Source organism: Nansenia antarctica, assembly GCF_963989245.1.
Source record: "Nansenia antarctica genome assembly, chromosome: 12".
NCBI lineage: Eukaryota > Metazoa > Chordata > Actinopteri > Argentiniformes > Microstomatidae > Nansenia > Nansenia antarctica.
The window spans coordinates 15,255,845-15,283,510 of NC_137682.1; the positions used below are offsets into that span (position 1 = coordinate 15,255,845).

At 42.2% G+C, this 27,666-nt stretch overlaps 1 protein-coding gene across 1 annotated transcript in view; it reads right to left on the reverse strand.

Annotated features, from left to right (window-relative positions):
* Nucleotides 1-217: 217 nt before the first annotated feature.
* The window catches only part of LOC308168450 (sodium/potassium/calcium exchanger 2-like), a gene marked incomplete at both ends in the record, with an annotated part of 41,986 nt that continues 14,537 nt past the window's right edge, over nt 218-27,666 (reverse strand). Inside the window, 10 exons of the mRNA XM_080543044.1 lie at nt 218-467; nt 936-1,102; nt 2,406-2,495; nt 2,766-2,900; nt 10,193-10,275; nt 12,219-12,317; nt 15,966-16,016; nt 18,860-18,874; nt 21,341-21,449; nt 22,802-22,843. Of these exons, the coding sequence (XP_080399170.1) occupies nt 218-467; nt 936-1,102; nt 2,406-2,495; nt 2,766-2,900; nt 10,193-10,275; nt 12,219-12,317; nt 15,966-16,016; nt 18,860-18,874; nt 21,341-21,449; nt 22,802-22,843 (1,041 nt within the window). The remainder of the gene's footprint in view (nt 468-935; nt 1,103-2,405; nt 2,496-2,765; nt 2,901-10,192; nt 10,276-12,218; nt 12,318-15,965; nt 16,017-18,859; nt 18,875-21,340; nt 21,450-22,801; nt 22,844-27,666) is intronic.

A 27,666-nucleotide genomic window follows, 5' to 3' on the forward strand; every position in this document is an offset into this window, starting at 1 on the left:
CCACAATAAGGTCCAAAATTGACTATTTCCGCTCAGGTCTTGCTGTCCACTGAATCAGCCAAGCCAAATCATGCGTCCTCATTCTTTTGGTGTACAAAACAAAACCAAAAAGAAAACCATCCATGTCCTTCCTCCAGTCCAGTCCAGCCTCAATCCCCTCCCCTCGCTTTCTGTATTAGGGGGTTAAAGGTTAGGGGTCAGGAAGGAGGGGGGGTCCTCAGATGGAGATAGGGCAGGCGATGACCTTGTCCTCCAGCATGACGCTGACCACCAGGAACACAAAGTAGAGGAGGAACATAATGAAGCCCAGCAGCTTGCTCATGCGCCACTTGCAGGCGGCGATGGAGATAATGACGAAGATGAGCATGAGGAAGAGGAGCACAATGGCACAGAACAGGCCATTGGAGCTCACTTGCACAGGACTCATGCCGTTGATGATGGACCACAGGAGCCACGGGAACGGCAGGCTGGAACACACACACACACACACACGCACACACGCACACGCACACACGCACACGCACACGCACACACGCACACGCACACGCACACGCACACACACACAGAAAAAGGCATGTTACATTTTGTTCTGTGTGCAACTGCGCAGAATGTACAACTAACTCCTTCGAGGTTCTCTCTGAGCATTGTGTGAATGTGGTCTCACCTATCTCTCATTCACCCAAGAGAACGTACCCCTAAGGGACATGCATAATGACATTAGTACTTAATAAAGTCCCTTGGTGAAATGTCTAGTGTGGTTGCGATGAACTACCTTTTCACCCATTGGTAAGATACCTTTCTAGGTATAGTACTAACTACCAGAATGTAGTAGCAAAGTATCAAAAGATATGTTGGTGTTAACCATGACACATTTAATTCCAACTTGCTTTCTGTTTGTGCTGGGAACTACTACTACTGTAGTAACACAAGCATACCCGACAGTAATGTCAAAGATGTTGGATCCTACAGAGCTGGAGACAGCCATGTCCCCCAGCCCCTTCCGTGCCACAATGACACTGGTGATTAGGTCAGGGATGGAGGTACCAGCTGCTAATATAGTCAATCCCATAATCTCCTCTGTAATCCCAATGGTCTCTCCAACCTGCAAAAACAAGACTTGGGGTTAATAAAAAAATAATAATCTTGTTTTCTCTTTTTTTTCACAGAGAAGTGTAAATCCCAGTATTTGTGGAAGAGAGGCTATTTCACCACAGGGAGTTATTTCGAATTATTCGTTGTCTCGCTTTGAATGACATCCAGATGTAATTACCCGGGCCAATGAGCGGTTCTAAGCTTGAATACATTGCATGGAACACTGATAATAACAATCTCAATTCCACACCCCCTCCTCTCTCTCTACCCCTCTATTCACCACCTAGAGTACTCTTTTCTTGATTTACTGTATGTGTTGCTGCCTGCTACCTTGTTATTCCCCTCCCTTTCTAAATAATTCACTCCTTTTCTCACTACATTACCTCTCTCACTATAAGACATTCATGTTCTGATAGACCGACAGTTCAGCCTGTTCCACAAAGTAACATGATTTCATGTTTCATTATCGTTTCTCAAATAGTGAATGAATCAGTGGTTAATATAATCATAAATATTATAGAGGTCATTTTGATGCTAGAAGAAAGGTAAGGCAAGTTTATGTATATAGTAGCAACGGTAAGAAGCATCAAGCTGATGATTAAAGAAATTATACACTCAAGTGGGTGAAACATATATCTTAGTGATAGTTCACCTGAATTACAAAATCACATATTTGGTTCCTTACCGTGATGGGAGTCTATGGATTGTGGAGCACATACTGTAGATGTTCGGGTGTCCCAATACTTCTGTCCATATAGTGTCATTTAAATCAAGTCATTGAGTCCCCCAGGCCAATGCTCACATAATCTGGGATGATTTGGGCATGACATTTCAAACATCTATTGACTATGTCTATTGACAGCCATTGTTTTTTTTTGGTGAGTGACAGTGCCAGATAAACAGAACCCAAATGTGGATTAAATTATTGTTAATTATTGTTTTAGGCAAAGGAACAAAATATGTGATTTTGTTATTTGGGTGAACTATCCTTTTAGCCTCTATAGTTTCAGTGAAGCATGCCTTGGATCTGTTCGTGTATTGCTAATGCTGAACCCTGTCTGAGTAACCTTCGGCTACACACTACTACAGTATCACAATCCACGAGATTCTTAAATTGTCAATTGTCATTGGATAATCAAAATCAACACAAACATTCTGGCAATGTTAAACAACATGGGCCATAACAGGAATGTAAAAAATGTCAAAACTATTACCGTAATTGAAAGAAATAGAGTGGTTAGTAGTTATACTGATAAATATTGAGTAGCTTTAATGGCTGTCTCATGATGCCGCCTCACGGCCACCTCACGCACCTGGTGAGCCCACCACACCATCAGGTAGGAGAATGCTGCGATCCAGCCGATAGCCCCCACAAACGTGATGGGGAAGAACTTCTTAGCAGTCTGAGAAACAAAAGTGGTGAGGGGTAAGGTAAGGACTGTTACGTTATTATTGGATCACTCTTGACGTAGAAGTAACACTTTCTTGGTTAGTAACAGCTAGAACGGTTCTTTACTGCCATCCACTATAGGCCAACTGTGCCAACACAACAAATACCACAACAAACATCTTATGCATTATCAGCTACAAATAAAGCCAGTGTGCCTCTCCACCTCCCACCTGTGTTAACAGTGAGAGAGAGAGTGACAGAAGAGAGGTGGGGCAGCACTCACTGTTTTCCTGACGTCAGGCAGCGTGAGCCACAGGGGGAAGACGATGGGCATGATGAAGAGGTAGGTGAAGCGCTTGCGGTTGCTATCGGGCCAGCCTAGGCTCAGAGGCTGGTCCTCATCCTCCTCATCCTCAGCCTGTGCAAAGTAATGACGAGAAGGAGAGGGGGAAGAAAGGGAGAAAGGCTTTACGGGTTATATTGGTCTGCGAAATGGATGATCTCTTATTCAAAATAAACTGGTTGTCTCCTAAAGCCCCGCTCCTGAAGCTATCAAAATGCTGGATAGTGAAACAACAATAGGCCTACAATATATATACAGCAATGCCCAAGGGTTCAAACCAGGCACACCCACAGGTATCTGAACTGATCCTTGTGAAGAATGAATCAAATGCTTGTGTTTTTTCCATCGCCACTTGACCTCTTTAAGAAAAACCAGCATTTTCCTCCAGATGAATCACTCAGTTCCTCTGGGTAATCATCCTCCATAGCAACAGTCCCAAGACAAGATGACCACTCACACACTGGCATTTGTAGAAATAACAAAGATGATGATAGTGACGAAAAGGGCCTGAGAAATTGATGAAGAAGTTGGTTGGCATCCTCTCACTCTCAGTGACCTTGTAAGAGTGCTGTTTGATGATAGTGATTTGGGTGATTGTGTCGAGCATGAAGGGGTCTGACACTCATCAGGGGCTCTGACACGTCTGGACCTCCAGAGGCTGATTGGACATGACATACTGTAGGAATACCAAAAGAGTGAGAAACCACCACCTCATGAGATAAGGGTCCACTGCGCATCGCTATACAGCTACAGCGGACACGCACTTGGGCAGTAGCTAACTCAATTTTTAAACTGATAATATCAACATTGTATGACAACTACAGTCATGCACGAACCATGAAACTATCAGAAAAGTGGAGGAAATTTAACACAACTTGGGTATTTGGTATTTTCTGGTATTTTAATAATGTTCTTAGATCAAATGTCAAGTCAGAAGAATTTCTCAAGGTTGTTATTGTTATACTAGAATTATGGATGTACACATGCGATCAAACTCATGTTCAAGCAGACTTAAGACATTTTTAAATTAATTTAACACTATCATTATGAACAATGTATATTAACTTTAGGTAAGTGAAAGAGCACAAACAAACATGAGCTCTTCGGTGAATGGAAAGTTGTCTTAGGTCCCAAGTTGTATCCAATTAGAGCAGGGGACCAGGACCCAAAGGACTGCTGAAGAACAGGTCCTCACATGCCGATCAAAGCAGAAAGCACAGAGGACCCAGAGCCTATACATCGCCCTGCCGCCAGTCATGCTGAACATCAAAAAAAACATGGGAGTGGTTTTTCAACATGGTTCCTGGTACACTCCTGTTTACTCAGACCAGAGGCTCATTTCTGAGGGTTTGCAGTGCGAAAAGAGGTCAGGAAGAGGTGCCTATGCAGCGTGATGGAGCTGACTGCCAGGCTGAGCCCACGTCAGAGGAAGCTCAGGCTGCTCATCCCGCCGTGACTGTCACTGCTGTCAAGAGTCTCGCTTGTAACCTTGGCAATGAGCATCAGCGAAACAAAAGGACTCGGCTGAGGCTCGCTGTATTCCCTCTCTCCCACCCTCTCCACATCCAGATGGTTGCATTGTTGCCAATGAATAGATCTAGAGACAGATGCTTCTGGAACTCTAGGTTTTCTTCCCTTCACATCTGCACACCTCTCTCTCTCTCTCTCTCTCTCTCTCTCTCTCTCTCTCTCTCTCTCTCTCTCTCTCTCTCTCTCCTGCTCAGAACTCTTAGCTTCACTTCTGGCTGGCATAAGAGTGGCAGTGCCAATTGGCCAGATGTGAGTGTCTCTCTCCATCAGCCTGTCTGTCTGTCTGTCTGTCTGTCTCTATGTCTGTTTGTCAATATTTTCAAGGCTGAGGCGTCCTACAGAGATGGTACACCCCTCTTCAGAGTTGGCTCCCAAATGCCAGGCCCTCGGGGGCCCTTCCTGGCGTGTTGTGCCTCAGTCAGTGTTACTGTCAACGGTAAGCTTAAAGGCGTGAACTTCTCTGCAGCGCCACAGAGGGGTGGGGGGGGCTGACATTTGCTAAATTTGATTTTCCTCAGAGGGAAACAATCATTACATTTACATTTACATTTTTGGCATTCATTGAGGAATTGAACGATTAGTGTGACACGGCATTCATTGAGGTATTAGGATTCAGGCTCAAATGAACAGAATTGGGGTTGGCGAATCTGTTACAAGGTGCACTGTCTATTGGCTATCATCTTCATTACCTGTTTTTTTTCAACCTTCTTCAATACTATTGCCCAATAGTGAGTCTGCTAGCATAGAGGTTCCTGCACATGATCACACACCCTAAAGGTCACAGGTTCAAGACCCACCCTAAAGGTCATGGGTTCCACCAAATTGCTCCATCTTCCCTCTACCTGGTCACCCTCTCTGGTTTCCTATGCTACGGTCTCAATTAATAAAGGGGGATAGAACTAGACATTTGTATTTTTATATATATTTTTTCAAATAGTAATTAATCCAGTAAACACAGTACAATCAGATGAGGGTCCTGTGTATGAGGTGTATTTGCACATCAAGTTGTATTATACTACTAGTAGTAGTATACTACTTACTATAACCAGTATACAGCTGGGTGACCATTCTCAAACCAAACAAGTGGGAATCAAACCCACAACTCTGGTGATGTACAGTAAGCACCACGTTCAAACCAGTTGAGACATGGGAACTTTAATCAACGCCTTCAGTCACTTCTGAAACATACTCTATGTGTACAACCTGGACACGTGCTGTGCATAAAAGCATGTAAAGCAGGGGTCTGGGCATTTGTTGTGGGTATGAGTGAACATCAACATGGGAGACTCGTTGGGTGGAAGCTGGGACAACCCGTCAGCTCATTACTGTAGATGGTGGTGTGGAACAACCTGCTCAGATGGAACACGGAGTCTGTTCTCTGTACACGGGAGGAACGTCTCATTGGGAAGAAAAACCGCCACGACAGTACAACGACTGACACATTTCGCTCTCCTGTCATGGCTATTTACTCTTTACTCTTTGCTCTTTGTTTTTCAGAGAATCATAGTTAGGTCTGTCTCTTTCTGTCTTTCTAATGCAGAGAGAATCTCCGCTTGTGGTCCTTGACAGGGCCTAGATTGTCTAGTCCATTATCAGGCCCAAGGCTTCTCCATCAATCAACTAGGATGTGATCTTGTGTGGAGAACAATCAAGATTAATATCTGCCATTATAGTGACCTGGATAAATCTAATGTTTCCTCTCAGTATCTTTATATGGCAAACAGCCATGGCACCCTGTCTCCCTGAGAGTTTGTTTGGGAGTTAAACAAGGTCATGGTCCTGGTCATTACTGGTTGATGCTAGAAATGGTATTGGAAGGTCAGAAGGGGGCATATACCAATGCCACAGAGCATTGATATGGATCCTGCTTGGTAAAGGACGTCCTCCTTCGGATGAGATGATAAACTGTTTATGATCCTACGGCAGTTGATTTAATATACCTTCATTTCATCTGAGAGAAAATTAGGTAAGGTAGATCATGCAGAGTGGCTGTCGGCCGTGCTGAAGAAATGACAGGGGCTGATATAAACGGGGCAGCTGGGTGACAGCCTAGCTCCAGCAAAAAGGTTCTTTGTGAATCCCAAGCAGGATGTGCTTCATGGTTTAACATTAGCATGGATGCTCCTTCTGCATGCAGAGGCTTTCAACCACTTGACTGGGTTTCTATATAAAAAACACCATATCATCCATCAACCATAACACACTGTAGTTCTCCACACATTCCTCTTTTCAGTGAAGCTGTAATGGAAGGGGTAGGATGACTCATAAAGCCTGTTGGTTATCAATCTCTTGGTTTTCTACTCTCTGCTTTTGTTTGAGGAAAAACAGATTAGGGAAGCATTACACTCTCATGAATATCTACCGTATCTAGGCAGAGAGGAGAAACTGCTAAAACCGCTTCAAAGAGAAGAAAACTCTCGCTTATAGCATATGAGTCAAGTTTGTGCGTCATATGAGTCGAGGTTTGCGTCATACTTTATGGAAATGTCTGTTCAGAAAATGAAGGTTTAGACTTACGAAGAAAAAATAAAAAACAGGAACCAGGAAATTGAACTAGAAACCTGCTGCGATTTTTATTTGACCTTAATCATCCCCCTATTCCCCAATCTTGGTTGCCAAGGCATCCTGTAGGAATTGAACAATTAGTGTGACAGGGCCGACGGCGACACACGAAGGTGTGAGCTGCTCCCAGGCACTTCCTGACAGGTGCATTGTGGGATACCAATCTAAGGCAGCCCTCTTAAAATAGCAATGTGTAGAAACCAGGTACATAAATTAGCCTGTAGTCCCTTATTTTCCAAAAAGGAAACACTAGCTGAAAATGTGTTTACATTTCCACTGATAAGTTTGGCACTTCACTTCAAAGTTTGGTTTAGCAAAAAAACTGTCTGATGAAGGTTGACTTTCCTCTCTTTTTAGAGATGCCAATAATTTGAGAGCTACAGTATGAGTGATGGGGGTTATAGTGATGACTATTATTAGCCAGAGCAATAGATCAGGCTGAAAACCAATGAGGTGCAGGAGAATCGATCAATACGTATGGTCATATTACCAATCAGGCTCAATTTCAAGAGCTTCCTTCGGTAGTCTATTCTGAGACTGTCCTATATGCTTTCAATGAGTTTGTGTGTGCCTTTAATGAAGGTACAAGAGAAGAAAAAAGCTTTTGAAAGAGACTAGGTATTGAGAGAAAAAGCCATCTTCTTTCAGGAGGACAACACAACCAGGAATTTATTTCAGAGGGCGATCTATGAGGCCTGTGTATTTTCAGCTCCATTAGAGTCTATCATTCAAGGGGATCCTATTCTTTACTAAGAGCCTTTACCACATCTATGTGACTGGTAGGTTGTTGAATGGGGCAGGATGGGTAATGTTTCTCCACTGATGGCCCAGAGATCTCTGTTTCAAAGAACTGATCAGTGTTTTCTTCAAACACTGTATCCAAATGAAACTGACTCCCATTCAGGGACAGACGTAAGGATACAGTACTCGCATTTTGGTCATCTTGTCTTCTACAATATACAGTGGGGTAAATAAGTATTGAACACATTTTTTAATTCAACATATGCAATTTCCATTGCAGCTATTCACATGAAATTTAGAAAACTACAACAATTTCCCGGTACATGGCTCCATTCATCTTCCCTTCGATAATTTGGATTGCACCAGTAGCATGTGAAGAGAAACAGGCCCATACCATGATACTTCCACCACCGAACTTCACTGTAGGTATGGTATATTTAGGATCATATGCAGAGCCATTTCTCCTCCAAACATGTTGTATTGTTGTATTGTTGCCAAATAGTTTTTTTTTGTCTCATCTGACCAGACTACTACTTTTTTTTTCTTTCTTTTTTTTCTTTCCTAACACCAGGGGAGCCACCCCTCCTAAATTTCGTTGTTTGGTACCTGTACTGTAGCAATGACAATAAAGACCATTCATTCATTCATTCATTCATTCATTCATTCATTCATTCATTCATACATTCTCCCAGTAATCTACAGGCTTCTCCAAATGTTCTGTAGCAAACTTCAATCTTCAACATCTCTTTTCTTCAGTAATGGTGTCTTCCGGGGTGATCGTGAATGGAGGCCGTGGTGGTGGAGTTCATTGCCTATTGTTTTCTTTGTGACAAATGTACCTGCTGCTTCCAGGTCTTTCTGGAGCTCTGGTCGAGTGGTCCTTGGCTCTTGGGCTACTCTTCTGACTAGACTTCTGACTGCCCGGTCCGGGATCTTGCGAGGAGCTCCTGTGCGTGGCCGGCTGATGGTCGAGTGATGTTCCTTCCACTTACGGACAATGGTGCCAATGGTGCTTATAGGAACATTTAGGAGTTGAGAAACCCATCGGTAACCAGTACCGTTACTATGCTGCTCAACAATCGTGTTGTTCTTTGCCTCTACCCATCATGAGATGTTTCTTGCAGGAACGCTTGGTGACAAATGATTTGTTTACTTGCATTCAGAGGTGGGGAAACACTTTTTTCAAAGTGTGGAAGTACTTACCCACCAACAGGCACTAACCCAGCTGATTCTAATTAGCACAGGTAGGAGAACTGTAGTGGCATAAGCTGATTTAGTACTTTTCTTACTGTGCTAAAAACTTCCTGTGTCATTCCACTTTATTGCGCATTGCCTTTTTTATGGATTGGAATGTTACAATGTATTTAGCTGTGTAGTTTAGTTTAGAGTTAATAACAATATCTGGTCTAAATGTAATGTGAATAGCTACAATGTAAAGATGTTGAATAAATTTATTTTTTATACTTATTTCCCCCACTGTATATGTATGTACGACTTTGGGGACACCATATACAGTATTTCGTTGTACTATTCTATTACAACTATCATTTGATCATCATATATGGTAACAACTCTTGCAGGTACTTATTTTAAACAATCCTACACCAATTAAATAAACTAGAGTAGGTATTGATAATGAGTAATAGACATTACATTATTTTAAGGTCTAGATAAATACTAGGTATATGGTGCATGTCACCAACGTTAGTTCACCCTATGTCCTGGGGTCATGTCAGACTCTAGTCTTGTCAGTGAGGCCTGCTGGACTGCCATAGAACCTGGGCGTCCCTTCTGCCCCTCCCTTCCCAGTCCATGACTTTCATAAGGCACCTGATCACACTGAAACCACCCTGTGCCATCTGCTGGCCTGGCAGATCTCAGTGCCAACGGTGTAGGGGTCAGTCTCATCACTCATGCCAGCGCTACGGTAGTGAGTGATTGCATGTGACTTTTGTGATTGTGCGCGACTTTTGTGCAACCAATGGTAGTAGGTAGCGGGAGGGAAAGGGATGTAATTGAAGTCACAGCAGGCAGAGTGGGTCTTTGGCAGGTCTGGGGAACGATGGAAGGGTGTGCCCAATGGCATGCTGGGAGATAACCAGCGGTAATGATCTGTGCGGAAGTCCTTGCGACCTTTGCATCAATTTCATACTCAGAGAAGAACTTCTCACTGTCCTGACTCCCCGTTTTCAGTTTTGGAGCAATTAATTCAGATACACAGTATCTCACCTACGTACAGTAGTACACAAGCGTATTGGATGTAAACTTGTACTATACAAACAAATTATGTTCAAGTCCAGACTAAAAACCCATCTTTTTAATATTATTTAAACATTAAATGAAAAGATAATTAAATTATGATTATATAATGATTGGAGCACTTTGAGATGCAACGTTTGCAGGAAAAGCGCTATACAAATTATACGTGATTATTATTATAGCTACAGTATTACCTGTGTGTGTGTGTGTGTGTGTGTGTGTGTGTGTGTGTGTGTGTGTGTGCGTGTGCGAGTCATTAAAATGCTGTTTCTTACCGCTTCCCCCTCTTGTCCTGCGGTGCCATTCATGGGTGGAGTGACCTCCACCTCAAAATTAGAGCTGTTTGGAAGATTCTTATCTGCATGATGAAGAATGAAAACACAAGAGTTCATAAATTCAATCGTATCATACAGGTAGACAATGCCAAAAACTCTTTAACTAGGTTTGTATTTTGGAACAAAACACTTCATTTAGGTTCTTAAGACCCCCTCAGGAGGGGTGAAAATCGTTGTTTGTCATCTGGGTTAGGGTTAGGCATTTCAGGTAGTTCAACACTCATGAATATGCAAGACATTTGGTGGCAATGTGCGTCTGTGTGCGTGTGTGTGCGTGTGTGTGTGTGTGTGTGTGTGTGTGTGTGTGTGTGTGTGTGTGTGCGTATGTGTGTGTGTGTGTGTGTGTGTGTGTGTGTGTATGTGCAGCCAGGTGTTGGTAGGATAACAGTACAGAGGGGCCAGTGTTAGACAGATGGCGAGGCGATGGCTAGTTTCTCCATCATTGGCAGACACAACCACACAGATCCACACCTATGTCATATTAACTAGTGCACATGTCTCTCTAGCTGGTCTGTACGTAGGTAAAGGAGTGAGAGAAACAGTGTGTATCTCCCTTCTCCTATCCTACATGATGGCTAATACGTCTCCAATTCATTTAGACTGACTTAATTCTCTTGATTAAAATACAAAGTGCCGAAAGCCATGTAATCAGATGATTAAAACATAATTGCCATGGAAATTAGTTTAATGCAAGTGTAGTTGTGACACAGCAGGGGAGATTGTCAGGAAGATACCATGATCTGATACCGCTGTCACCCAACACATGACCTCCCTTGTCCTTTGGAAGGCGTTGTACAGCGCCTGAACACTAATCAAATCAATTGCATGGTTAGTTTTGTTGCGGGGCCCAAGTTTTTCCTGACCACATCACTTGAATACGAAAACTCCAGGCCCAGTTGTGAGTTTACAAGGCCCAGAGTTTTCAAGGTCAGGTCACTTGACACACATACAGGTGCAACTCAAAAAATTAGAATATCGTGCAAAAGTCCATTCATTTCAGTAATTCAACTTAAAGGGTTAAACTTAAATATGATATAGACTCATTGCATTGTACGTATGCATGATTATACTTTTCAGAGGGCTGACATTTCTGTATTTAAAATCCTTTTCTTATTGATTTCATGTAATATTAAACATTTCTGAGATATTTAATTTGGGGTTTTCATAAGCTGTAAGCCATAATCATCAAATGTATAACAAATAAAGGCTTTAAATATCTCGCTTTGCATGTAATGAGTCTATATAATATCTAAGTTTAACCCTTTAAGTTGAATTACTGAAATAAATGAACTTTTGCACGATATTCAAATTCTTTGAGTTGCACCTGTACACTCAAATATAATGTCTGAGTGCATAAGACATCACACGGCATTGTACATTTTAGAATGAAGCATTTTGACTGCAGTACACTAATCAGCAACATAGACTATATAAGTTCCAGTCTGGAGCAACGAGAGAACGGAACATCAAAGCAGGCGACTATCAATACCGGTCATGCATTTGGATTCTGTTAAGATGGTAATATGTTAATGTAGCGCTGTTAGCATAATTTCACCTCAGTAATAAATATCCATGTCTCTCTTTGATTTCGTTGTATGGTAACATTGTACCCATGAAAGCTCTCTCTCTCTCTCTCTCTCTCTCTCTTTATCTATGTCTTTCTCTCTCTCTCAGTGTCTGCTGGCCTGTTGCGGCAGTGCTCTTTGAAGTGAAAAACACACATTAAATAAATTACATTTGGCAGTGGCCACAATTGAACCAAAAGCTGCTTGAAGACAACAGTCACAACTGAGTTGGTAGTATTTGAATACCATGCAACTTGTTTGGAATCATGAAACAAAGCTTATTAAACCTACAATGGACAAGGCTTACAGTACTATGTGTTTAGGTATCATTAATCTATTATACCTGTGCTAACACATAGGGGGTTCCACTGCTCAGGTTAACCAGAAGGCGATCCACTCACCTGAACGACTGGCGACTCCATTGGCCTTCTCGCTGTCCTCCACTTGACACTTCTTTTTGGCAATCTTGTGAAGGATGGATGCCTTCTCTCTGAATTTCCCTGTAACACAACCACAGGAGGAGGGGTTAGACAGGAGAAGTAAGACTCGCATGCCCCACGTTACCTTCACATACAGGTCCCGTCGCCTGGACTTCAGGGTTCCTCCACCTTTCGCCTGTGGTCCCAGACTTCTCACATTGCAAAGGAAAGAACACACTCAACAAGGGTTTCACATCACCTTTTAAATGACACTAAAGTCAATACAATCTCATATCATGTGCTGATGAGCCAGCATTGTCCTAGAGATGCTGGAGAGAGCTCTGATCAAAAGCCTTTATGCTTCAGCATGATCAGTCAGACTTGGGTCAAGAAAATGAATTATAATGAGACATTACAGTGTAAAATGTATAGTCCTTTCATCAGTGAGCTTTGTTTTGTTTTTCTAACTTTGCACCAGTAGAGATGGTTAGATCTGACTATTAACCACTTGTGTGATCTCTGCCTTCTCAAACCCACTTGGTCGGGGGGGGGGGGTACAGTGCCCCACACTAACGTATAACTAAAGTATAACACACTACTATATAAGGGCAGGGGCGGCTGTGGCACAGGAGGTAGATCACACGTCTAATGATCACAAGGTTGGCAGATCAGCGGTTCGACCCCCGGCTGGTGTCCTTGGGCAAGACACTGAACCCCGAAAATTGCTCCCAGTGAGCGGGCTAGCGCCTTGCATGGCAGCTTGCCGCCATTGGTGTGTGAATGTGTGTGTGAATGGGTGAATGAGAGGCCATTGTAAATCGCTTTGGAGCCGCAAAAAAGGCGCTATATAAGTACAGTCCATTTACCATTTACCAAGAGTAACCAAGTCAAATGTGCTATAATGGCACTTAGCAGTACACCATGGTGGTGCATTGGTCACCACAATCTCTTCTTCAGGAAGGTGTCTACAGTGCAATGGATAACACTGATTGGATGACAATCCGATAGCAAAATGCACCAAAAATAAGTTTTTTTTATTCCCAATAAAATAAAATAAAAACATGTACAGAAACTGAAATAGAAAGACTATAGATACAGAATACCTTACTAGACTTCCAACTACAAGGGAATAATAAATAGATCAGATATGACAGTAGATTACGCTTTAGCGAATCACAGTTAGTAACAGGACCTGCTGGCTTAATGACTGGCTTATGTATGCGCTGGGCGCTCTCTTGACATTCACAATAATGGCGCAGGCAAAGGCAATTTGGCCCACACTGCAGTCAATGATTAGCCGCTGTGGTGTAGAAGAATGGCTTTCCAAGAAATCCCTGTGGCTTGACAGAAACCCATACAGGCGTCTGAAAGAGAGCACAGACAGGACTGAGGGACACGTGTCAATGCACCAGCACTCTGTGTATTGTACCTCCTGACAACATCTGGTGATTCATGTAGTACTGTAACAAGGCTAGGGCTTACTGATAGTGGCCTGCTGCACACACATGGATGCATGCTAAATGCTAAAAGGATTGGAAGAGATGTTCGGCGTGTTTCTGACTGTGTGTTCTTTTTCCGAAGTGCCACAGTAGTACTATACGTATTCATGACGAATATACAGGATTTTTTTCTCACAAGGAAAAGAGCCAAAGCTAACCCACGACTAGGATAGAGAGAGACATTGAATCAATGTGGCAAGTGTTGACCCTGGGATTGTTAAGAGACGGAGGGTCCCTCCAATCAACATTGGGCCTGATGATGGAACCAAATGTACTTGAGAGTGCTCAAAGAATGTAACGGGCTGGTCGGTTAGGGGAGACCGCTTCTCATTCTGTGCTGGTACATTTTATTGGATGGATTAATTCCATCATGGTGGCACACATGACCTTCCATAGTTGAGTGTCTGAGCTCCCCATCACATCTCACTGATGTATGAGGGGACTGTATATGTGTGCGTGCAGGTCTATCTGAAAGCTCCCGTATGGTTATTTATTTTGCTGAATGAAGTAACATCGGCTTATTCAAGGTCTGATATGGTGACTCATCGACTTGTACTCCACCCGACCGTGTCACCATCTGTAACCTTACAGCAAAATCATTAACCGTCCAGCAGCACTGGTCTGGTCTAGTCTGGTCGGGTCGGGTCTCTCTCTCTCTCTCTCTCCTCTGTCTCTCTCTCTCTCTCTCTCTCTCTCTCTCTCTCTCTCTCTCTCTCTCTCTGTAACAATCAACACCTTTGCTCGGCACGCATGCACACAGACACGCACACACTCATTACTACTTTCTGTGCGTGTGTGTGTGAAGCAGAGCTTCCAGTAAGTTTTCCCGGCAGGTAGAGGTGGCGTAATGCTGTGCTGGACGTAATTCTGCATCTGTCCTTAAATGGCGAGTGTGTGTGTGTGTGTGTTTATTCAAGAAGGATGTGAGCATATTGCTCTTCCTGCCAAAATAAGTGTCTGTCCTTAATAAAGACAACCACCTCAATGTACAGCCTTCACAATCTGTATACAGCATGTACTGTATCTGTATATAATAGGTATTTCCTAGCTCTGTGTATGTTAAAGTACAAGCCTCTACACAGCATAACCTTCTTCTCCTCAGGCCTGTAAGACACAATAAAGAAAAAGCAAATCCTCAAAGTGAATTAGTAAATTCTGTCGTAGACAGCCCTTCCCCAGTTGTCATTATTGCATTTGCTGTCTTTGGCTACTCTGTTTGCCTTGACAGCCACGGCTGTTATGCAATTCCTGGGTGGATGAGTCACTCTAGTTCGCCAAAATCGGTGACGTAGATCTTACGTGCGTACACAGTCTCGCTCCCTGCTGCCGGTAGTGGGGTTTCCGAGTGGGTGCTCAGGCGTGGCCGATAAGAGTCTCCAAGATGCAAAGAGGGAAGGGACTGGTAATGTTTAGAATGCTTTTAGTGTATTTGTGTGTGTGTGTGTGTGTGTGTGTGTGTGTACGTGTGTACGTGTACACACTGTATGTGTCCATGTTTGCATAGGAAAGGTGGCAACTTGCTGTTGAAACGTTGGTTAAATAAATAACTAGCACCAGAGCTATAGTATAGTATATTCTTTTCTACTATAATATTCTAATATATAGAATAGTGTGCTGTTCTCTTTCTGTTTTTTCCCCTTCTTTGTTAATGCATAGGAAAGAGATACCAGCTTTGTATAATATAATTGGCAAGGCCCCTGGGGCTAAAGACAAACCCCAAATGCATTTCGAACCACTACAGACAAGACAGGGATAACTGCTTTGGCACACCACAGCCTTCTGCCTGCTATATCACACATACATTTACAACAGCAAGGCAACACCGTTGAAAATGTGAAAAAAGGGTGTTAAGTCTTGAAAACATTTCATGAACTGTTATATATTAATGTATATATAAAAAATTGAACATCAATATAATACGCAATGTACATGTACATACAAAATATAATATCAAGAAAACAACAAAACCAAGACAAACCACAAAAATAATATACCTCAGACCATCCAAGAAATAAGAGTTGAATCGGAAAAAAATACAAAAATACAAAAATGAGCATGGCAACCACGATTTGCACTTATGTCAGTGAAATCTCGTTGAGAGAGGTCATCAAACTTAAACAAAAGCGTACACACACAAAACAATGAGGCTCCAGGCAAAGTGATCAGAATGGAAAGACAAATAAAATGGATGGAAAAAATGTGACCAAAAAAATCCAGAGAAAAAGCTTACCTTCCTCGGTCATTGTGTGATAATATTTTAGTTTTCCATATGTCCCAAGCTCTACAACATCACAGCAAAAGACAAGGGTAAGGCAACGAAGACACGAAAAAGGAAAGAGTGAACATGAAAGAACAAGACACACTTTGAAGGTTTAACATCACGCGCACACACATGCTGTACACACACAGCACCAACAGAATTAATTTTCTCCCTCTTTCACCAAGACATCACTGCATAAGTGCAAAACAAAGCAGTAATAATGCAGTACTGTACTACATAACAAAGCAGTAACAAAACAAAGCCAAATAATTTGACTCTTGTGTAGTTGTACATTGGGATGTAATAAAAGTGAGGTGGTTGGGGTGGTTCTCAATATAGAGGTTCTTCCAATATCTCTCGTGCTAAGGAAAACTGTATAGTAGATGCATTCATCTGGAAACCCTCAAAATTAAACAATACAATGATTTCATGTTTCAAGTGCTGTATGATAGGATGACAAATAGACCAAGCAAATAGACTGTCAACAGTGTAAACACACATGCAATAAAGATGGGTCCTCGTCTCCTCTCCAGTCTGATGCTCAGGGACATTAACGATGAGTTTGTATTTATGTTCAGTGATGAAGCTAACATAGTTCTGATTCCCCTTGCTAGTCGTCCAGGTACAGTGAGGAGAGACAGTCAGCACATCTATTTGATGAATTAGCCAGGACTAAAAACTGCACAGACAGCCAAACTCAAATAACCACAATAGAGGACACAGCAAGAAATAGAAATCTTACAGCATCAGGATGCTTTTGTCTGGAAAGGCATGTTTTTTTTTCTCCCTTAATCAAAGCATTCCACCCTGCAACTATGCCAAGACCATCAGAGCAAATTGAATCCGCTGTCTGTGGTAAGAACACACGTCAACATGGCCTCCTTAAATATTTTTTTATTTAGCATATTCAAATATCCAGAAAGAAGCTAAAGACAGAAGCTAAAGACATATCCAGCCAAACATACTGCCAGGACTCTGCACTGTGAACGTAAAAGAAACTCCATTGATTAGAACTTTCATTAAAATATTGTTCCCTAAGACATCTGTTTGAGAGGCTTTAGGACACCTTGTGGAAAAGCTTTCACTGGAGAGTGGAGAGAGATCTGGTGAAAAATGTGTTAAAATAGCATGGTAGAAACTACTGCATGTCAAACTAGAAACAAATAACACTTGTAACTTGACTGTCAAGGAGGAGGTTCACACGTAACAGTTTCAGCTGTAGATGCCTCAGGCCTACATCAATGACAAATAACACTTACAGCAGCGCAGTCTAATTTCATCCTATGAGACAGTACAATGACGATTTCCCATTCATTAGGATATCTGATGAACTGCTTATGGATGGAACTCTCGCTTTAAGTATACTGTACCATTGACAATCTCCCTGGAAAGTGTCCACCACCATTGCAATGTGAGCAATCATGATCTCAATACAATCATTCCCCATGTTCAATTACCCTCTGTAATGAGGAAGAGGGACTTGTTGTTTACCAAGAGGCTTTTTTTTGTCCTTGCAAAATGACCTCTTAGCACTATTTTCTTTTCTTTTTTTAGCATGATGTACATTCACAGTCTGTACTGGAGCAGAAGGCTTTTAACATTGATTTTTTTTTACCAGCCCGCCGCGCACAGGGGGAGTGGAGGGGCTGGGGGGCTTACATAATATAATCACGGCCCAATCATTTATCTAACGATTTCGTTGTGGGGCAGTAGAGGCCTGGGAGCGCAGAGTGGGTGAAGCAGTTGGTCGCAGTGTTTTTTTCCTCAAACCAGTTGGCGGGGTTGGGGAGGGGGAGGGGTGGCATCACTGGGGGCACAGGCAGTGGGCACCGATTGAGTCTCATGATCAATGAGACTCTGGGTCAATGACACACAGCTGGAGCGACCCCAACCATGCAACTTGCTCAGACACACGAATGCCAGATGTGGGCCAAAACACAACACTCAGACGTGGCTGCAGACACAATGCACAGAACAACAATGTGTAGACGGTTAGTGGTGGTCAATTGTAAGTCGCTTTGGATTAAAAAAGCGTCTGCTAAATGGCAAAATTATTAAAATTATTAGACGGAGGCAAAGACTGCAATCTCAGATTAGGAACAGTATGAGACATTATGAGACAGTATGACACATTATAGCTATATACCGTACTTGTGTGTGTGTGTGTGTGTGTGTGTGTGGGTGTGTGTGTGTGTGTGTGCGTGTGTGTGTAGGGTGTCATTCACCATATACAGTAGCAGTCGTAATGCCCAGTCGATGAAGACAGTATAACAGCAACATTATGTACAGCCCACTCATCCCTCCATCCCTCCTTCCCTCCCTGCCTCCACCCCACCTCCATGCTATCCTCTGTAGTTCAATATTTGATGCAGTTTCTAAGTGATATTGTTTTTAGCTCCACACTGATGGAAAAAGAGATGACAGTTGTGCCATGCAGTAATAGCACAGGGAGGCTGGTCAGATTTCAATTGTCTCGTTCAAAAAAGAAAAAGAAAAAAGGCGTTCAATAAAACGGGGTGTGCATTACACATTTGAGAAGTCCTAATACATCTCACAGTAAAATGAGCGTGCATGCTGGTTATTGTGGTTAACATAAAAAGTAACACTACAAAGTCAGGTAAAACAAGGTTAAAGGAGAAGAGAGGTAAAGGATCATGGAAATAATACAGAAATGGTTACATAGGTTTTCCAATGAGTATACAGCCACATAAAAGAGACAAACAGGAGGGACTTGGGTTGGATAGTCATTGACAAAGCTACAGGGATGTACAATCAAAGGTGAACGTTTGGGGGGAAAACTGCTTCTAAGCTGTGGGATGAGAATGAACAGCTTAATGGCAGAAAGAATTTGAGTAGTAACTCACCAGAATCAGCAAATTCTGAGGGGACAGTGAAAGAAATCGAGATAAAGAGAAATAGACAGAGAAAGAGAAAGAGAGAAAAGATATGCCAGGTGGCGTGTGAGTAGATACAACATAGTAAGACATTTAACCTCATGATTGTATTACATTATCTTCAAACAAAAACAAAGATCAGGTAGATCACGCAATGGTTGTTCTTTGCATTCCAATACAAGTTCCTATCTGGGTGGTCAGAATAACAGGCAGCATCACGGCACTTACTTTTAAAAGTCTCTATGAAATATGGATGACTTGGCAGCTTTATATAGCCACACTGAGCCACTTAAGGTCTGAGGGCCTCCAAGGGAAGGTGAGCCATAAGGACAAGCAAAAGGCTTGGCTCTGGATTTGATGGATGCTCCTGCTTGTCCTGTCTGAGTACGTCTCTCTGGCGGAAAAAAGGCTCCTTTGCATAGTCAATATCTCTCAAGGTATGCACAGGGTAAAACCACTTTCGATCGGACCCCATAGTGGACAACTTCAAGGAAAATGCCAGATGCTTCAAAGCAGTTCGATGTATCATACTGTAGTAGTACAACTTGTGAAAAACAGTATATAAAGACTGCCCACCACCGTGTGGTTGGTATCAGAGATCCGTGTGAAGACCACAGAGCTGGCTTCTCAACAGACCACGAGAGGGTGTCTTGCTGCTTCGTTTGAAGATCGCAATTGTGTTTTTACACTGGGATTTCCAAGCTATGCCCTCAGACATGTTCATTCCCACGGCAGGCTGTGATTTAGAACTTAATCAAACAGATGGAATGACTAACGCATTGAGTAATGGGGCGTCTAGGATTCTGAGTGTGAGAGGGTGATGCATGTTAATAGGCACTTTACAGTCAGTCAGGCCACAGTTTATTCATCTTCCTCCAATCGACTCATTCAAGGCTCGAAATTCAAGGCTAGAAATCATTCTTTCTAGAAATGTGAAAACTGTGAACGCTAAAATGACTTTTCATCACCAAGTCCAAATCGCATCCAGCAAAAGCAATCAAATCCACCCAACAAGCATCCTTCAGATATTTTTTTTTTTTTTGTCATTAACTACTATAAAACTATTTTCATGACTGTTGAAAACAATCATTTATCACATATGCATTGATACTGTAAGCAACAGGTGAAGAACATAGACAAATGAAGTGTGTGTATGTATTATCATGAAAGTATGTAGAGGCTAGGCCACTGATGGAGCCTAATGAAAATATCCTCTGGAAAGTCTCTCCAAACCTGCATTTCAAACACTTCTTCTGCTGTCACTCTTACTCTATATTCATTCCACACAAAAAACAACAACATTGCTACTCTCTTTTAACTTTAAAAATGTCCTTCACCTAGGCTTTAAGGTGCAGAATCTTTGGAAATGCAAATCATTCAATCCTCCTAAAGTACCATAACTTTCAATGTAGGGCTATTTGCATCCCATAGAAAGGGGATGCTTTAAAATATATATATCATTATAATTATAATTATTATAATTATTATGTATTATTATTATTATTATTATTGTTATTGTTTTACTTCTGCTCCTTAGGATGGGTTCATACGAGAATGCCACGGTGCCTCCCCTCCCCCTGTATCAGCATATCCAACCCCTACGCAACACACTAACGCTGCAATTTAGCACTCGTCTGAACACCACTAATAGGCCTTCAGCTTGGATTAAAGGAAATCATCTCTCTCCTTCGCTAAAGCCCTGACATGAGCTTAGCAACCACTTACAGTACAAGGATGAAAGCATTACATACATATGTGAGCTAACCGTTTTTGGGGAAGGCTAAAAACTCCAAGCATGGCTTAACTATATTTATCCTACCCTCATTTCTTGGAGAGATGACACTGGACATAAACGTTCACAAACAACATGTGCTGTCACTATTGACGTCACATTCGTTTCAAGGTCAAACTTCAGAAATGTTAAGCAGAAAATACCCAAACCCCTTTCAAATGCAAGACTACATAAGAGGGATTTTATATAACTCCAGGCACTTCCTGCAGATACAGTTTGAGCAAATCTCCACTTGAGTACCAAGATAGCAGTCAATTAAGACCCTATCTCACATGGGAGGGATCGAGGTGGCCACAGCTCAATCACTGTTTTTCCGTCTTTCAGGGAGCTCAGTGAAAAAAGGGAGAGACAGCAGGGAGGCTGATGGAAGCCATGACTCACTGGGGGTATATGCTCATTGTTCCTAAAGCCTTTAGCCTGAAACAACAAGAGCAATTCTACAAAACGAATCACAACAGCAGATGAACTATGGAGCTCTCGCCACAGCTTTAACCAAGAGCAAAGGTGGTTGTTAGATCATATGTCTGGATACTTGGGAATGAAAGAGATTATGATCACTATTTTGGACCTGCTGGTAACCAGAAATAGAGATAGAGAGGTCCATCTGGCGTGTGTGTTTGTGGGGGGTGGGGGGGGGGGGGGGGGTACGGACGTCCTACCTTCACTAAGAGGGTCCAGCGTGTGGATCATCAGCTGGAAGATACTGTTTCTCATCAGGCTGTTGTGCAGGGAGGCGGAGCTTCCGCCCCTTTGGAGCCGGGGCCTTGCCTGCAAGAGGAGGACGAGGGTGTCAATCAAACACACAATGACATCATTAGACTAGCCTTTAGAAACCTGTTTGTGCCACAAAGGATATATCTGACATCTACCTTATTCAGCACTCACACAGCCTGTGTTTTATTTCTACAAATAAAACCCTATTTCAAAAACATGCACATTGTCACTAGGGTTAAAGTATGATGCTCTTAGGGTAGTGAGTGCTGACCCTATTCATAGAACCCTCTCGGAGTCAGATCTCAGGTTTCATCATAGGTTACGTTTCCAAAGATCCATGTTGCCTTCGACTGTATCTTCCAACAGTCCAGATGAAAAAGGCAAATAGTGTTTTTTAGGTAAGTGAAAAAGTGTTTTTTAGTATCAGCGTGTCTTTGTAAACTGTGTTGTGCATCAGGGATCAAATCGGACTTGTTTATGACTCATTGCTAAAGGCCTATCATAGCATTAGCACCAGTTAAGGCCCTGTGAAGAGGCTTAGCTATCGACTGGCTACTGGTCTCTCTGACAGGTCTACTGAGCTCTAACACCCTCATATTTAATGACCCTCTTCTGGATATGACTCACCCATCATCCTTTTCATGACACCCAGAAGCTTAACTCACCACCCGCTAATGTTACGACACAAGTTTCATACAGAATTGACCACTCGATAGGTTAAAGTATCCAATCAGAGCTAAAGCAGCCCTCTTGCTTTTGCCAAAATAGCACCCCCAAAGACCCTTGCCAAGGTCACTCCACCAGTTTGAGCTGAACTTGAGAACTGTGGGAAATCGGCCATCGTCACAGGCGGCAGCTGTTTGGAGCGTGTTCACGTTGGCTTGCCCGTGGTGATGCGTAGGCACAATCTGGAGGTGTCAGATGCTAATTCCTGAGCCCATATGGGTGTGAGCGGGTGGGGGGAGACCCTAACTGGCTGCAATGTTTATAAGGCCATAACGATGCAGTTTAGTGGAATCTGCTGAGATTTCTCCTTTCACTGGCCAAAACTATTGATTTGGTTTATTCTGAGATTTTGGAGCCTTTTTGGATCAGGCGAAAATGAAACACTTCATTGTTGCTTGAATTTGTTATATGGAAAAAGGTCTCCAAGTGTTTCAACGGTAATATATCTCTGTGGTCCTGATGATCTTGAGGTCATTATAGAACTATAAGGTCAGACAGAGCTACTCTATGTACGCAGGGAGGTTGAACCTACAGAAGATCCAGAAGGTTCAGAATACAGAGAGCACATAGTTCACGTGCACAGTATGGAAGGACAGAGAGTCAGACTAGATACATAGCCACACAGACAAACATAGAAATAGACAAGGAGCCATAAATAATGCCAACAAGACAGGACCTACCGACAGCTTGTTCTCATCCTCAACAGGTGGATCGGGACTTGCCTTCACATCCAATAAGAAAGAAGGTAAAAAGAGAAGGAGAAAGAGAAAGAGGACATAGATGTGAAGCATGCCTTACAAAACCAGAGACAGACAGATGAAAAGACAGTAGAGAGACATTACATTGTCATGGTGGTGGTGGTGATGATGATGTGACGTGAATGGACAGGACTTGAGAGACAGACACCTCCCCAGTAATGGATACTGTATGTCAATCACTTTTGACATACACTTTTTTGTTGTTGTTGTTTGTTTACAGTGTGTATATCTTACCAAGATACCCCGACCCAATGAGTAAAAAGTGCTTCTCAGCATACTCTTGAGAAAAACATTATCCTAACCACACCGTTAAATCTCTTCTGGACCGTAAAGCGGGACACATATATAATCAGAGGGAATATAAACGTATAACATTACAGGCCATAGTTATAACAGACTGGGCTCAAATCAAGCTAGAGCTTTTTGAATGACAATTAATCGAAAAGACTCAAAGACAGAAGCGCACAGGATGAGATGACGGAGGGAAGACTATTCACAAGGAGGCCGCTTTGCTTCCCTTGTGTTGTTTCCGTCTCATAACCACATCTCTGAACTAATGAGGGAAAGCACTCTGATGGAACCCTGGTCAAGAAAAAATGCAAGGAAAGGTGATCAATAAAGGGCATCATAGGGATATACTGTAACTATTAAGGGCTGACAATTGGGAAAATGTGCTGACCCTTGAACACTCTCGTAACCAACCCGCCCTGTCGGAACAGTGTGTGCCTGTCCCGGGCATTGAATATTAGTGACTTGTGAGCAGGTACTTGGCCTTCATCTTGCCAATAACACTTGGTCTGACTTGCTAATTCCTAACCTCGAGGCATAGGCCATTCCAACAAGGCAGCCAGAGTTTGAATAACAGAGCCTTATTAGTGCTAGATACTGCACTGCTTACTGGGTGGATGGATCGCCCTGCTTGGCCACCACAGTTTAGCAGCTAAACCCATAACAGCCTCTTGGATCACTAGCTCCACCAGTCTTTGTTCAAACAACGCCAACCTTCTCTCTTTTACTTGAGATGAATAAAAAGCAGTTGGCCCAGAGAGGGTCACCTGGTGATTCCCGGCCAATCAGGGAGTGGCAGAAAAAGCAAACACTCTGTGTAGAGGGCTTCTAATCAAGAGTTTATAAAAAAGGGTTTATAAAAACACCAGACATTTTTGCTTCCTGGCTTTACTTGATAATACTTACGAGTGGTTGTCATTCACTGAGCAATTTGAGAAACGCCAGATATAGCTAATAGTAATTCTCAGTCAAATATGTCGAAAGGTTATTTGGGGGTTTAGAAGGTTATATTTCACTCTGGGTGCTCTCTTTGCAAACAGGCTAGCCACGTCAATAACATTGTGCAGTACCAGGACATCATACAGTCTATATGACTAATGTTGGCCATTAAGACATTCTCAAAATAGAAAGTCATTCTCATTGATTTCTTCCTCTGCCTGTATTCTGAGCTAAATGCACTCTATGCACTATGTGTGTCTGAAATAACAATAACTGTAGAGCCCTATGCTCCCAAATGAGGATCGAGCACAACACATTTGCTGGGATCTAAGCACATGGAGCCTTTCATCATCACATGGCTCCGCTACTTAACTAGGGAGTTCAGAGAGCTGTGCACAATGCCATGATGTCTAAGTGAGTGTTTGCAGTGAGTGCGTAAAGTGTAGTTAAGTGATAGAATGCAAAATGAAATGCTGTGATATTCAAAACACATTATATCCGTTTTATGGCATGCATACCACATTTTAAGATACAGTACAAAAACACAAACCCATGACAAGGAACAACCTCACAAAACTGTGGCGTGTTACTGTGTGAATTCATTAGTACTCATTGCATAAACAATGACGTGCTCATATCCGTCTCCCTAAACGTGTCGAAATTAAGTGTGTTCCTCACAGAAACATCTCTTTAGAATTTGTGGAAGGGTGGTGCCTGGGTTGAGGTTGGTTAGCAATAGTTTGTCAAAACTGTTTCATGAGTTCCCCCATCTCTTCATGTGTATACTTACGTGTTTGGATTAAAGCATTTACAACACCTGAACATTTAATCAAATAACAAAAGGAACTGGTGCTCCCTTTAGCCCAGAGCTAAACCTCCCTCCCTAATTCCATATCTTTTGGTTAATCCCTGACTTCTAATCAATCTATTTCACTCTCTAAACCTTTTCTCAGAGGCAGGTCCAGAGAGCCAGAGAGAACAGGTGAGTAAGACCGCCAGATAGCCTAGAGAAAATACTGAGCTTGTGTTAAATATTATGACTAATAATCACAAAGGGAGATTAGCATGTTCTGTAGAGTCGCTGCAAGTGCTTATCTGGACAGCTCTGTTCTTATGTAATGTCAGGATCGTTCCTGGAAACGGATCAGGAGAAAATAATTCTCTATGGGCCAAGCCTTGTTATGCTATATTATGGAGTATTATGTGTAAAAAGTAACCTCATGCTAGTTTGCAGCTCCGTTCTCTGTTGCCCCAAAGTTGCACTCCACAGAGGAAAGTAAACTGTGCTGTGCATCAATGTAAACGTGAATTTCATTTTTGAAAGTCAGAATTTGATTAGCTCCTGGGGAATTCCACAGTAACAGAATGTTGCTGGGACTTTACTTTTCACTTTCAAACATATGCCAAACAAAAACCCTTTATAGCAAAGTTAAACAAACCATACAACTCTATGCACAAGGACTACTCTTCACAATTCCTACTGAAAATGTACTTTTTACTTTAATTTGTGCAAATTCAACATTCGGTCATGGAATGACCCTAAAATCTCCCTGGGTTTTGTATGTAACCATGTTCGTTACAAAGTAGTCCATTGAGACTACCTCGTCATCATATTGATAATGTAGGAAAGTGAGAGTAAGTCAAAATGCATGACGTTGCCAGATTGGGGACCTTTTCATCCGACCCTGTCACGAATAGGCTGCGGCATTCAAGCGATGATTGAAAAGTGTGCCAAGAAAACATTCCCCACACCATTACACCACCTCCACCAGCTGAATAAATGAGACGGTGTACACATGTTCCTAATAAAGTGTATGTTGTGGTGTCCCTAAGACAGATTCTTAGGATCCTTCCCATACTGGCAGAGGCCTCTGAGGCAGATTGGGTGTTTCTGTGTGTGTCTGCAAAAAGTGTAAATGTGTGGTGCCAAAAGTGTAAATGTTAGTTAGTTTTTAATCAATTTCCATTTTTAATGTGATATTTACCGTAAGTTGATACAAATATTATATTATTGGAATTATTAGAAGTAGGATAGTCATTATAGAGTTGTATAGTTTGTTACATTTTGCTATCAATAGTTTTTGTTTGGTATACGTTTGAAAGTGATAAATAAAGTCCTGGCATCATTCTGTTAGCGTAGAATTTTCCTAGTAAACATTAAATCCATCACAACAGAGTTGTATTATTTTGATATTTGCTTCAACAAACAAATGCAGCATCAAATAGATGATAAAGGTATACATGCCAGGGTAGAGATAAATGGAGGCTCGTATGTTCTATGCGGGGTGAACTACTTCTTTATGATTGTTTGTTTGTTTGTTTCCCTGACATTTCCACATAAATCTCTCTAGTCACAATACAGCTGTGTTTATGTCAAACAGAAGTGGAATGACAAAGGAGCATGCAACAACTCAGTAAATCACCTTTTCAGCTACCCTAGAGCCAGAGAAATTCATAACCTGCCTCAACTCATTTACATTAAATCTAATGTAAATGTCAACTCAACTACAATAAACAATGATTTTACAACAACAGTGTTACTACAGTGGTGTAGGGGCAACACAATGTGAAGTTACTTATATTATTACTTAATTATTATACTATTATAAGTAATTATACTTATTACTTAATTACTTAATATTATTATCACTTGTATTCCTGTATATATAGGCTTATATTCTGTGGTTGTTAGCTTTTTCTAACTCTTGGTCAGCCAAGCCTTGAAAAACAATGACAATGTCATCATCCAAGCTACCACAGCTCTCTTGTCAATGTGTGGAGGAAGGCCAGGCTTTCTAAGGCGTGCAGCTACAGTAAAATGCTGTAAAGCATCAGGCATGGGCCACCACGTGTGTACAGTAGGCAGTCTGTCTGTCAGTGGTTGACAGACGCCCCTTCGAGAGCTGTCTGTCTAGATGCACCGCGTCGGCACAAAGCTGTTGAGATGCCCACTTGAGCATCTCTCTCTCTCTCTCTCTCTCTCTCTCTCTCTCTCTCTCTCTCTCTCTCTCTCTCTCTCTCTCTCTCTCTTTCTCTCTCTCTTCTCTCTCTCTCTCTCTCTCTCTCTCTCTCTCTCTCTCTCTCTCTCTCTCTCTTTCTCTGTCTGCCACAAGGCTCCTCCTTAGATTTGCCTAGAGAAGATAATGATGATCTTTAAGAAAAGGAGGAAGAAAACATACAACAAGTCAAGAAGCCATCCACTTTCTAATTAGTAACCCCTTGAATTTCTAACAAGCAGAACTAATTACAGGAGCTGCCACAGCACTGATTTCCCACAAGGCAATGCTCCACATGCCCACCAGGACTAAGCCAAAATTGCCTCCTCTCCGCACCAATCAGGTTGCTTGTTGGCTGGTGGCAAGTGGTAAGATAAAAAATTGCTGTGTCATTTTCCCTAGTGAATCGGCAACAAAGCGCATTTAGTGATCAGTCGACCTAGTAAATGTAGTGTTCTTTCCCTGAGTGGAGCATTGTTGTCAAAGCGTACAGCAGTCAAAGGGAAAACTGGTATCAGTGCAAGACAGTGGAACCATTTCAATTAGTTCAGTCAATATATCAGA